The 13,579-nt window shown below is 46.3% G+C and overlaps 1 protein-coding gene across 6 annotated transcripts in view; it reads left to right on the top strand.

Annotated features, from left to right (window-relative positions):
- The window catches only part of LOC119391221 (ankyrin repeat and KH domain-containing protein 1), a 204,064-nt gene that overhangs the window by 157,861 nt on the left and 32,624 nt on the right, over positions 1-13,579 (top strand). For all 6 annotated transcript variants that reach the window (XM_049414348.1, XM_037658948.2, XM_049414346.1 and 3 more), the window contains 2 exons: positions 92-269; positions 2,174-3,869. In XM_049414348.1, coding sequence (XP_049270305.1) covers positions 92-269; positions 2,174-3,869 — 1,874 coding nt within the window. The remainder of the gene's footprint in view (positions 1-91; positions 270-2,173; positions 3,870-13,579) is intronic.

Here is a 13,579-nt window from a genome sequence, read left to right as displayed (position 1 = left end):
AAAATTTGTATAAGGTAAGACTCTCGAAGTCGGTGTATGTTCTGTAACATGCATTGAAATGGATCGGGGCTTGTGCAACGCACATGTGCAGAGGCTCAGCAGAGGCGACCAAGCAGGCGCAGCTCCTGATCCAGGGCCTGGTCCAGGAGCCCGACAGGGACCTCTCGGACATAATGGCCCAGCATGGTGTTGCAGCTCCAACCTCTGCAAAGGCATCGACATCTTCCTCGGACCATCGAGCCTCCTCCTCTTCTTCCGCCAACCACACCGTGAGTCACTACTGTATTACCTTCATTTAAAGCAACTCGATTCGTTGCTCCAATGATCTCCCTCTAGTAAGGGCATGGTGTGTAGCCATCAGTGTTGCAGAGTTGCCACTCCGGAATTGGAATAACTCCGGAACCATTCCACATTTTTGCCACCCTGGAATGGAATGGGAATGGAATTAAGCGCCTTTTGCACAGAAAGGAATGGGAATCGAATGACACCTTTTTCCGAAAATAGAGCATGTTTTTGTCTATGTGCTGTTTTTAAACTTCAAACATTAGTAAGTCAGAGCCTCGAATTTAACAATAAAGCAGTATTTTTAAAATGGCTTGGCTGATTACAAATAGGGTCCACTTATAAGCAACGCACCTAGGACAATTCTGTCCTTATATAGACTGTGTTGCTCCGAAGTTTGTCTCTATTCTTCGTGTAACCGAGGCTCCATGCCGTTGGTATCCGTCATGTGGAACTATGGCAGCAGCATACCCCCCTTTATGCCTTGTGACTTTTTTTTTCCTTGGTGGCGCCCCAGCCGCCTGCTGTCTCCTCACCCTTCACTTCTTTGTTTTAGCTTCTGTCGCTGTCAGCGACTCGGACAGTATTCGAAAAAGCGCTTCTCTAAGCTGCAAAGGCACAAGATGCAAAGGCACAAGGTGCCCTAGCGGTGCACTGTTCCAGCTACTACCAGCAGATCTAGATGGTTTTGTTCCCCATTAACCAATTCTTAGTTTTCTCCATATTCACAACTGCTCCAGACACGTGGCAAAACTGCGTAGTCTTCTTGAACACTACTTTTTTTCAGCACAAAAATGCGCTGTCATCATTTTAGCATTAACTCATTGACGCTGAAATAATTTCAAAACTGCAGCATTCGTTCAAACATGCTGACCATGCAAATACTATAGCTAGGGGGAGAACTGCCCCTATGGGAATTAGTAGGGTGGTTGTACTGCACAAAATAGTCACCAAGCTACTATCCCTCCACCTTGGTAATGCGTTTTGTGTACTTTTGCAGTTCTTAATGCATCTGATGACATCAGCTTATGGGGCGTTCATTCTTAACTCGATAAAACTATCAAGATGCCTTTCCTACATTGAGGAATAACAGGAATGGAATTGAATTTCCCGGCCATTCCTGGAGTGGGAATGGGCTGTTTTTTCATTCCGAGGAATTGAAAGGAATGGAATTGCGGCAAGTTCTAATTCCTCAGAATGGAACTGGAATGGAATGGAGGCGCCCATTCCGCAACACTGGTAGCCACAGCCTTTATTTCAAGTTATTGTACATAGCAGCAGCAGTAATGTCCTAGTGGCAGTCTGGTGTAAGCAGCATCAGAGATTCATAGTGAACAGGTGAGACATTTGGAATGCTAAATGACCCGAGGGTCATACCCCTTTCCACGGCACTTGCATTAGTGGTAGTGCTGGTTTTATTCACTGCAAACAGCATCCCTCGTGTGGATGCTGAAATGGCAGTCTCAGCAGTCTTTAAGTAGGCACTTGGAAGCAACAAAAGGGCACTTTCTTGTTGCTGCTGTGTAGCAATGAGCAAGCACTCTGTCTATATGCTGAACAATAACTACAACTAGCAGGATGTCTACCAACTGGAAGTAGTGATAATTTCCCTTCCTCCACGCTCGAGTAGCACTAACTCTTCTGCATATAGTCTGTGCACGAGGCTCTTAGCCACTGCCAGCCTCCCCTTGTTGCATTTGGGTTTACTATCCTCATTCCTTATGTGGATTAGGATGACAGTTTTGAAGGCTACAAGATAAATTGCTTCCGGCAATGCTAAATAAAGTGCACTGGTTTTTGAATGACAGTTAAATACCTGTGGGTGAAAACATAGAAAATGGAATGCAAAGTTGTGGTGAAGCCTAATTAAACTTGTTCTCCTTTGCTGCAGGGCTCTTCTTCTGTGCTAGTCTCTGGCAGTGGTGGTAACAGTAGTAACAAGCTCAGTCGGCAGGGCAGTTCAGCCAAGGTGGTGGGTGTGAAGGCTGCGTCAGCACCTGCACCCTCTCTGCCACCATTTGGCCAAACACGTCCTGCCCCACGACCTGGGATACCTACACTCTCGGGTGGAGGCAGCAGCAGTAGCAGCTCTGCATCAGTGACGTCGTCAACGGCGCCTCCATTTACCTCGGGCTCTTCTGGCTGGGGCACGCTTGCATCGTGCTCCGCCTCTGCAAAGCCTGCTTCGACTGCGCCGACAACTGTTACCACTGCATCTGCTGTAGTCACGGCAATTTCATCTATGTCGTCCACTTCAGCTGCCGTGAATGGGACAGCTACGTCGGCGTCATACACCCAAGCTGTTATTTCGCCCGCCAAGAGCTCAAGCCGTGCAGCTTCTGCCGATCCACGACCTAGTTCATCGCCCAGCTCGGGTGGTGGCAGCCCTTCACCAACACTGGGCAGCACTGGCCATGTGGCAGCATCGTCAACGGCTGTTACTGTAAGCAGTACCTCTGCAGCCCTTTCTGTGCCAGCTAGTACCTCCTCAACCAACACTGCGCCAGCTATCAGCATTCCGCAGACCTTCTCACCCTTCAACAATGTGTTCAGCAAGGAGACACAGCCGAGTGTCTGGGGCCAGCGGGAATCCTCCAAGCCTAACTTTGCCTCTGTGGCTGCTTCCGGTGTGTGTGGTGTCCCTAGCTCCAGTGGCGGCAGTGTAGGAAGTGCACCAGCACCGCCTGAACCTCTTGTGGATGCAGCCAAGGCTCCAGGCTACCGAGGCAACCTGCACGTATCGCCACCCAACTTTGGCCCTATCGGCAGTGGAATGCGGAGTGCTCCATGCACACCTCCCAGCAGTGGAGGGGCACCACCCTCACCACCTTCCCAGTCACAAGCGCCACCCCAGCCACCAACGCAGGCACAAGAATTTTATGAGAGTGCCTCTGCACCAGCAGCGGCAGTGCCACAGGCAGTGCAAGCTTCCCCACAACCACCATCCTCGCGCATGGTGTTCGGTCCACCTCACTATGCGTCAACGGCGCCTGAGCTGGCACCACCACCTCAACAGCAGCAACCGCAACAACAGCCACAACATCAGCAGCAGCAGCAACAGCAGCAGCAGCAACAACAACAGCAACAACAGCAGCAGCAGCAACAGCAGCAGCAACAACAACAGCAGCAGCAGCAGCAGCAGCAACAACAACAGCAGCAGCAGCAGCAGCAGCAGCAGCCTCAGCAGCAGCAGCAGCAGCCAACCATCCAGAGCACGCTGAACCCCAATGCACCGGACTTTTCTAGTAGATCAGCGCCGCCAGTGATGCTTGCGGCACCATTCGCTCAAGTGGGTGCGAGTCACCACCACCACCACCCCCATCACCACCAACACCCAGCGGCAACAGCAGGTCACCATGGAATGCGAGTACCCTTTGCACCACCGCAGGAATTTCTGCACACAGTGCAAAGTGGCAGCCACCTGGCACACCACCATCAGGGAGCTCCAGGAGCACTAGGAGCTCACCCAGGGGTATTCTCGCTACAAATGATGTCACACCTCCAACAGCAGTACTCTGGTCTAGTGGCCCCTGTGGGACAGATGCCCAAGGGTGCCGACCGCGCACCGCTTGGGGTGCGGCTTGCGGGTAAGTGATTCACTTTTCTTGCATTGATGTTGGCTTTGGCTTTCTGGGTATGGAGTTAGGCTGCATTGTTTCTGCGCTGTTCACATCCACCTTTTAAAGGTGAGATATTGGTGCTTTGCAAGTGGTATGAGGGGCTTGCTCTGTGCTGTGACAGCATATGTGAATAAGCAGTGCCGTTGAACAGAACAAGAAGACACACACTCCTCTTGTCCAATTCAGTAGCACTGGTTACTTCACATAAGTGCCACGTTTTCTTGTGTGCAAGATGCACAGCTCATGCACTACTGGACATAAAAATTACTCACTGAAACACCAACAAAATTCTGGAATGAGATAGCACCACAGTTGGTGCTATCTCGTTCCAGAATTTTGTCGGTGTTTCAGTAAGTAATTTTTTTACTTGTATGATAACTTTTTTTTAGTGGATACAATAAGCTATGCACAGCTATCTTGCTTTAATGGTGGAATGACCATGACTACAGATGTCGGCTCCTTGCTGGCTGTGGCAAACACTGCTATGGTCACATTTGCTATTTGCGGTTGAGAACTGCTCCAGAATGTTTCACTTGTATGTTTTAGTGTCCACAGTCTACCTGTTCAAAAAAAAAGCATCACTTGGTTACCATCATTTTTATCAGTTGTCGTGTGAGAAAACTTGGCAGTGTAGCAGTAGTCTCATCATGTTTTCAGGTCGCCATTTTTCTTTTGTATGCTTGTGCTTAGGTGTCGTGTGACTGTTATTTGCATGGTCGTGCTGAGCACACAGTGCTATAGGGACAACATCAAAATCTGCCTCCTTCACAATGCTACGGTGCATGCTCCCTTACCCTAGCGGAAAAGTCGCGAAATGCCCCTTGATCTCGGAGGCTTTCGTTCTGGCAGTACCAGTTGTCCCAGCCCCTACCAAAACACCAGAGGGTCGCACAAGAAAATGAAAAAGGTGGATTGTGCTTGAAGGTGCTTACAATGTCGCACACGAGTTATTCAGAGGCCAATGACTGCAACCCGGCAATTCTCCTGGCTGAAGCGGCAGAACTTTTTGCAGTACATCTGAGGATGAGGTCTTTGATGACTTACATTATAATGCAATACATAACAGATTTCTGTGCCTTAGGGAGAGGGTACCCTTCCATAGTTCTTACTACTAGAATTTGTGGTTTGTGGAAATTGTGCTTACAGAAATTCAGTGCCATATGTGAGTACAGCATTTTACAATGCATGTACAGGCAGGCTCAAACGTTTACAAGATGCAGGCTCAGCGAAAATTGAGCTGAAGCCATTTGGCACACAACACAGAGGTGGCACAGAGGGGCTTGCTGATCACACACCCTACAACTAAATCCGAAATGTCTGTCCAGAAAGTCCCTTTTGAATTTAGCATATGCTCCTTTAAATTTTTTTAGGTGAGCAGTATGGTACTTGTGGCGTCAGGTCTGGCTTGCTGCATGCATTTGGCATTTTGTGGATACGTAATTGGTGTTTGCTGCCCGTGTGTTCCCATCTTCATTTTTAGTGTACAGGTGGTGAATGGTGGGGTTTGCCTAATTTGTGTGGCACATGCGTTTTTGGTGACACACAGGAAAAATGCATTGAAGCCTAGCCACATACAACGTCGCTCTAAAGAAAGTGACAGCTTCCATAATAAGCTTTGTAGTTTTGTTGTCCCCATATATTGCAGCTTTGCATACTAATTAACGAGCATCTCACTCGATGACTGCTAACACTGTCTTTCAAAACGCTGGTTTCACAACACATGCAGAAGTGAGCAGATGCGTTATGCAGCTTCTTGCTTCTTTGAGATAGTGCAAGCTGCAACGTTAGGTACACTGAGATTTGTGGATGCCAGCACAGAGTCGCGTTGTGCTACTAGCCCCTTCGGCTTGCTCACCCAGTGAAACTTCCGCAGATTGCATGCGTGATAGGTCACTAGTCTCGTTTTTGACAACCTTCGCAGCAGGGAAGGCAGTGCCTTTTACGACTGACTTTCCAACACTGGGCTGAATAAAAGAGATGTGCATGTTGTACCCCCCCCCCCCCCCCCCCCCCCCCCACCCCACCTTCACTCGACAATCATGTGCCCATACCAACACCGCGCCCATCTGCTAGCTGAGCGCTCGAAGATGGCACACTGTCTAGCATGCTTTCTCTGATTACACAGTGGTATGGACCACCGTGGAAATGCCAAAGCCACTGGTGCATTTTCACTTCCAATGTCTCTATGATTGTTATCACACAAAAAAAAAGGCCAACTATCAACCTGGTTTGGCCATGGAGCCTGCATTTCCATCGCGCTACTGAGCAACATAATGCTGTAAATTTTTAATGGCTGTCCAAGTAAAACTAAGCTGATATTGAACTTTTTTTGTTGGACATGCGTCCCATGAATTTTTTTACCTTGCCTGTGCCAGCATGCATAATCGCAATTGGTCATGCCAACAGTTAAAAATAAGGGTCTTATATGCCAACTTTTTCCACCAAAGTCATAGAAAGTAAGGGGTGCATCTTATCAGGGGTGAGACAGCTGCGCATATTTGATACGATTCTGTTTTCCTGTGCCAAGCTGCTCCAAAAGCATAAAAATCACAAAAATTGCGCCGGACTGCTCCAAAAGAGCCTCAAAGGCAAAAATGTTGATGCCCACGTGGGCTTCAGGCGGGAAAAAGGCGGAGTTGACAGTATGACAAGCAGCGCCAGGAATACCAAGAAAATAAGACGTTTGCAAAACCCCTAGACGCGCCCAAGCGTGTTTCTTCTATGGCGGAGACTCCCGCGCCGCGCATCGCACAAGCCACTCCCACACAGAAACGACTCCTGCACCACATGGAAGTGACGTCATGCATTTTCCGCTTAGGCGCACCATTTGAATATGCCATGAATTCGCCGAATCAGCAAGCGAGTATGCCTCCCCATTGGCCTCCCGTCAGCCAGACTTGCTGGTGGTGGTCCTGTCTACAGGCACTTTGATATTGGATGTTTGATGACCCAAGCAGAATTTGCTCTATTTACTATGATACGCTGTTTTAAGAATCAATGCACTTTCTCGGCGAGACAGAGGGGGACACGCAAAATTCAGATGTAGCTGGCTGCATCGGTTTCTCCGGCATCCATGTCAGGAATGTTTATTTGCACGCTTTATCAAGGCTCTGATGACAGGAAGACGCACTGCAACAGAAGTGGTCTTAGAAATGAGTCACTGGGCGCCTAGATTTCGCGAACGGCTCGTGGTGATGTACTATCACGATGAAAAGAAACGCGAACAGCGTAAAGCGTGGCTTTCGGTACAGTCGAACTTCAACGTGCTTTGACTATCGCTTGGCAAATCTGTGCTTTCGGCCGGCGTCACCGTAGCACTAGGTTTTTGCTCCGGCTGGTGCTATCGTATTGCGTGTGTTTCCATTCCAAAACATGACTGCCAGATGATAACCATAACAAATAATTGTGGACAAGTTTCCTGCCATCATTTCTTTAGCAGCTAGCAGTCACTGTTTCTCTTCGCCTCTTGTAGCCACGCTGAATGTGCAACACGAATCCTTGTTATGTCGCTCAGTGTACAGTCACCGTCTCACAAAGTAATGGGCAGACTAAGTCGCTTCAAAATACTGACGTTTCGCCGTGATGCTCTAAGCTACGCTGTACTCTAGGTGATCAGCACATGATAAACAATGCCCAGTGGAAACGGCCGACTGCGTTAGCCCACCTACCTATAAAACACTGCCGAACGGCTTGTCTGCCTTGCTGAATAACGCGGCCTGTGACAGCACAGCAGGATTTACCTACCAACGGATGAGAACGGCCGATACGTGTTCGCACTTTGCGAAAAAAACCTGCATTGGCCATCAGGGATCACAGGCTTCGTAAAAACACTTCGCAGCCACACTGGGATTTCTTGTGCGTCCGAACGTTCACACAAACTGTGCAACATTTATTTCATCGTCAACCTTGCCCTTCGCAACAAGCAGAATGAGGTACTCGGCTGCAAGGACACTCTCACCTTCGACACCACGTTTTGACATCGCAAACTAGAAAATGCAGTAACTTCCAACACCAACAATCCGCACATCATAGTGAGAAATTCTATGCCGCACATGGATTTTTTCGCAGCTGCGATATTTGCCACTGTTACAGTGATGCCAACCTAAGTCAATGTTTTATCCCTAGATTGACCCCTGAAAATACCCTAGATTGCAAGAAAAATCCCTAGATTGACTTTTTAATGTCATCATTCAGGTTAATTTACCTTTAACAAGGTATAAGGATTGTTCGCTTTGTGGCCCAATTAATCTGAATCCTATTTGAACTAAAATGCATCGTATTAACAGCCACCGAAGGTCTTTTTTTCTGCATTTTCTGTGGAGTAATTGCACATAAAGGGCTTCCAGATGGCGTCAGCTGCTACAGAAACAGACAAATTTGTCAAGTTCACTTTCCCACTAATTGAAGGCATATATGTGATTGTTCGGTTCAATCGCAAGTCTGTAGCCCCTTTCTTGTACTTGCAACTTGTAAGGTGGTGAAGGCATAAATGTGATTGTTCGGTTCAATCGCAAGTCTGTAGCCCCTTTCTTGTACTTGCAACTTGCGAGGTGGTGGTCAGGTTCTAATTTTCCACATTTGAAATTGGCGTTGCATGATTTGCTGTAGATATACAAGGCCCTTTTTTTTACTGGCTGATAGCCATCTGTGTACTTTTAGTCAGCTTCCCATATGGCCAAATATTTTTGCCACTATTTTCGTTCTTATGAAAACGATGCAACAAAAAGACTGAAAACACACAAACAGTCTTTTTGTTTCTTTCCGTCACTCCTTTTTCATATAATAACAAATCCGTACCAACTCATCCAATTGTCAGCCCTACTTTCGATCTCCTGTCAAGGTCTCCTGGTCCAGAAGCTTTTAGACATGAAGAATTTGCACGGTGAAGGCACGCGACAAGCGTGTACTTGGCACGTTTTCATGTGCACTACAAGACAAAATTTCTCATCGTTTCACACAGCAGCAACCACTCAGGGCGCTCACAATGATACGCGCACGTGCATGCTAAGCACTTCATGACAACAAAGTTTCCTTTCCCTTCAGTATTCAGCATATAATAATCTCGCGTCATAGAACTGCTATCGCCTTCACTCAGCCCAGCAGAACGCCAAGGCTCTCTTAAATGCAAAACAGCAAATAGTGAAAACTATTGTTTTTTATAGCCTTTCTAGCTGAATAAGCGTGATTACTCAGAAACACCCGTTATAAGGCCGTATAATGTAACATTTCTAGAGCCTTACGAAAATCCCTAGATTCAATAAAAAGACGGCAAATCCCTGAAACAGACAGAAAATCCCTGGGTTGGCATCACTGCACTGTTGCCTTTCACAGCGCCCCCTGGATTTATAGGGGTCATGAACCACTTTTCCAAGTAATGATCTAATGACCTTAGTATCGGAGTTTACTGCCTCCCGAATCGATTGCCGCAAATATTTCTCGAATCCGTCAAGAATGAGCCATCTATTTGCACGTGCATAGTCAACTCCCGTTCTTTCATTGCTTCATTTGTGAACAAGGCCCCCGTACGGGAGCCGAAACGTCTTTGTTATTATTTTTAAGTGTTTTTGGTCGGCGTTCTCTTACTTTTAACCATGATTGTTCCCAACCAGACAAGGTTTCGTCGAACTCTTGATTTCACTCTTGAAGGTAGTCCCGCATGAGGTGGCAGCGAATGGCGGTGCAGCGCACTTTTGTTGTCATCTGTTAAAAGCACGAAGTACACTTGACGCTATGCCAACCGCACAGCCGAGCAGATAGCTGAAGGCGCTTATTGGGACGTTCTCCTGACAAAGAGTAACACTGACCTACAGGAAGCTCTTGGGACGCTTGAAAAGCTAAATAACTAAGCAGACATACAAAAAGCCAAAGCAGTAATATGTATAGGCCACTGCTCTTAAGCAGAGGCCTATACTGCTATGTAACTACAATTTTTGTGCAGTCACAATTTTTTTAATCGTTAAGTGTGATGCTTTCTCTTCTTTCTTTCTTTTTTTTTTTTTTTTCAGATGTTGGAGGTGAACCTTTTTTTCAGTTATTTCATACATTTGTTACACGGGCTAGATAGGTTGCGGGGTATGTAAAAAGGTAGTGTAGTTCATACCTGGCAAAAATCTCTTTTAAAAAACATTCTCCAAAAGCTGTTCCAGTGTTAGGTGTATTCTAAGCCAATTAAAATATGTATTTGCACCCCCCCCCCTTCTTCCAAGTTGCTCAAAATTTGTTTTTTCAAGCTCCTAGGATGACATATTAAATGCCGCTAACTGCTCCAAAAACTGCTCTCAATTCATTTTCAGCCATCTCACCCCTGTCTTATACATAGGGAAATTGAGTATGTTCCAAGTGGCCCAAACTAGAACTCAGTTGAACTGAGTGCTGAGTGCAAGTGGTCCAAACTAGCACTCAGTATACTTGTTAAAGCAATACTAGAGGCTTTGTTGGAGGTTAAAGGCAGCGTTGGCTACTTATGCTTCAATCAGTACGTGAATGGTCTAATGTGCAACACATCTATGACAGCACCGGTCATAGCATTTGATTTCGTGTGTGTATGCATGCACTGCACTCATGGGGCATGGTCTATGTTCAGCACCGCCATCTCTACCCCTCTCCCTTGTTTATTTTTAATTATTTATCCATAGCATTGACTTTCTCAGATTTTAGTGTTAACCACAGTTGTTGCACGAGATATTCAGCGACATGACTGCTTCAATAATAGTAGCAGTGATATTTTCTTTGAGATTATTTCCAAGTTTTCCAGCACATCTTTTGCATGATACTGATGTCTTCTGATACTGTTGCATAAAACCATCTCCAGCCTCAGTTTGGCAGAATTCAGCCTCTAGCATGGCCACATGCCCAGATGAGATTGTGTTTGGCATTGTTATTTCAATAACGTCCTTTTTTAGCATTGTGTCACTTAAGCTCTCAGGGCTGCCAGCCACTCATAGCGGCAGAGCAGGTGCAAACAGTGTGTGCCATGGCTGTAGGTGATAAGGCCTATTGACCCACTCTTGGGTCAATAGGTTCTGAAGCAAAACTAAATTGCATACATGAAAGCATTTTGTGCTGCTGCTGCGAATACACACCCATGATGTGATCACACAAAATCTGCACATTGGCTTGCCAAATGTAGTCCATCCAAGTCAAGCCACTGGCAAAAATGTGCATGCCTATTGAAGTTGCCATTTGAAGTTGGTCCTGCTAAGTGCAGTCGCTGGCTGATTTTTCAGAGATGGAAGGAGGCAAACCTAAACTTCGCAACTGCATCCATTTGTCTAGTCCAGGTATATGGTCCCACGCATAATTTTAATGCCGTGCATTATGGGAACAAAGAGCACCGATATCCATCATCTGCTTTGGCCCTGCTTGCAGAGCGCACGCGGCTCTTCACTTCACTTGTGGTCCCCAAGCAAGATAATGCAATTTTCACCATTTTCACACTGTCGGTATTTCATTTCATAGGAGGCTCGCATGAAGTCTAGACAGGGTATGATTTTACGTCCCGTCTGACAGCTGGCGCGCCAGTGAAGCAGCTGCATCCGGGGCACTGTTTCATACCGGGTTGTTGGATCGAATGCCCAGCATGTGTTTCATTAAACAGTAGCAGTGGTCATCTTAGCGAAGAAGCTGCCCACTTATTCTTTTCCACGCTACCTTGCCCATGAAGGACCAATGTGGTGCTGCAGTTTTCAGAAAAGTCCATAGACAGTGAGTGAGCTTGCAACAGCTTGCTGCATGGGTTGAGTCGTCTGAATAATTGTTCAGGTCTAAAAAAAAAAGAGGCGTCTGAAAAATCAGTCGGCAACTGTATTTTGGCCACTTTTGCTAGATATTCAGCAAATGAAGTTTGACTGTACCTTCCAAAATTTGTGGCTCACATGTTAGGGGATAACTTGTACGCCATCATACTAACATTTTTGCGTTTAATTTCGCTAAGTGTGGACTATTAAGGAATTATTACTTGTCCATGTATGTATTCTAATCCACTTGTTCTTTAGACATCCTTAGCTCTCACCTCAGACTTATGTGCTAGAAAAACTGATGGTCAACCATGTATCACTCGTGCTTTGCATGCTTTGTTCTGGGTTTTAAACAGGCTTGCTTGTATACCACCTACGAAAGAACGTACATTCAGTGGGGCCATTGTTTCTTGGACTTAATATTCTGCAGGCTCTTCCAGCTCATGTTGAGATTCTTGTTGTGCAGCTTCAGTTGTGTGGCAGTAGGAAGAAGGTGTCTTCACTCAAGTAGCTTTTTGATGCATGGATAGCTAACGTTGGTCTATGCATTCTCTCCCTTTGTGGGGCTGGATGGACTCGCACTGCCACACCGACTGCTTGACATGGTTGCTCAAACTTGAACTGCTGGTTGCACACCATGTTTCTACAATGAGCAATACTTTTTTTGCACAACAAGTGTGTAGAAAGGTTTATAAAAGGGAAAATTGCCATCCATTCTTTGGATTTCTCAGAACAGAAAGCTTCTTAGTTGACTAGTGTGTGCGTGTGCTATGCTATAGTGGTGTAGGTTGGAAATGGGTCAGCAGCTCTGCAGGCAGCACACTAGAAGCCAATTGCATAGGCAAAATGAAGAGAGCTCACTAAGTGCAACTTGTGCTAGTGTCTTGGCATAAATCGCAGTGACTTCTCATTGCCATCCACAAAGCATGACCAACATCACAGAGTTAGTCATGGGTATAACTGGCATGCGTGAAAGATGTTTCATGGCCACCATGCGCTTACACGCAAGATGCTGCTGATGTACCAAAGTTACTTATTTCAAGGGCTCGTTGTAGGTAAGGCATTCGAAGTTCATTCTCTGGGTCCTTGCTGGGGATGCACAATGTGCCACACCTAAAAATTGTGAACAAGACGATGTAGTCGCAGGAATATATCTTAACAAAACTTTTTCTTGGGCAAGCTGGGGCTCTTTACCAAACCTGGTTTTTGAAATGCAGCCGAGACAAGAGGAACGCACAGTGCCAACTACCAGCTGATCTAATTGAAGTGCAATGTGGGCAACTGAATGTTGTGACAGTGACTGTGATAGATGAGAGTGGGAAAACTGATTAGAACAGTCGACTCTAACCACTGTTAGCAAATACTAACAGTACTTAATTGTGGCAAAAGTCGTGTGACAGCAATGAACTGATTCACAGTGGTAGCTGCTGCAACAGCAGCACTGGCATCCAATTTCCCCTACCCCACTCTGCACCTGAGTGGCCGCAACTGCAACCACCACACCTCACGCCCTCTCTCAGAGGAAGGTACCTGATGCGGCAGGTTGCACTGTGTGAATTTGCGTCCAGTGGCCATGACATTGCAGTGTCTACACAGGGAATATTACCCATCCTTTTGTACATTGTTACACTGGGCAGAAGTGATAATAAACCAACTCTTGAAATCACACTGTCAAAACGAAAGGTCCAACATATGTCACGATAACTTCTGTCGCATTATTTATATTGTACTGAGATGCATTTGGTTGATAAAAAGTTCTAGCTGTTGTGGTAAACCTCCATTGTGATGACGTGGTAGACCTCCAGTGTGATGACGCATCTTGTGTCGCAAAAATTGCTCATAAGTGGGACGTTGTCTGGGGCTGTTAATTCATACTTGCAGAATAGGGAAGCACAAAACTTAAAAAAGAACGATGTACAAAAAAAGGACAACCTTCTATGC

Source organism: Rhipicephalus sanguineus, chromosome 1, assembly GCF_013339695.2.
Source record: "Rhipicephalus sanguineus isolate Rsan-2018 chromosome 1, BIME_Rsan_1.4, whole genome shotgun sequence".
Classification (NCBI taxonomy): Eukaryota; Metazoa; Arthropoda; class Arachnida; order Ixodida; family Ixodidae; genus Rhipicephalus; species Rhipicephalus sanguineus.
Note: the sequence above shows the minus strand (reverse complement) of the source record. Positions and strands in the feature narration are given on the sequence as shown.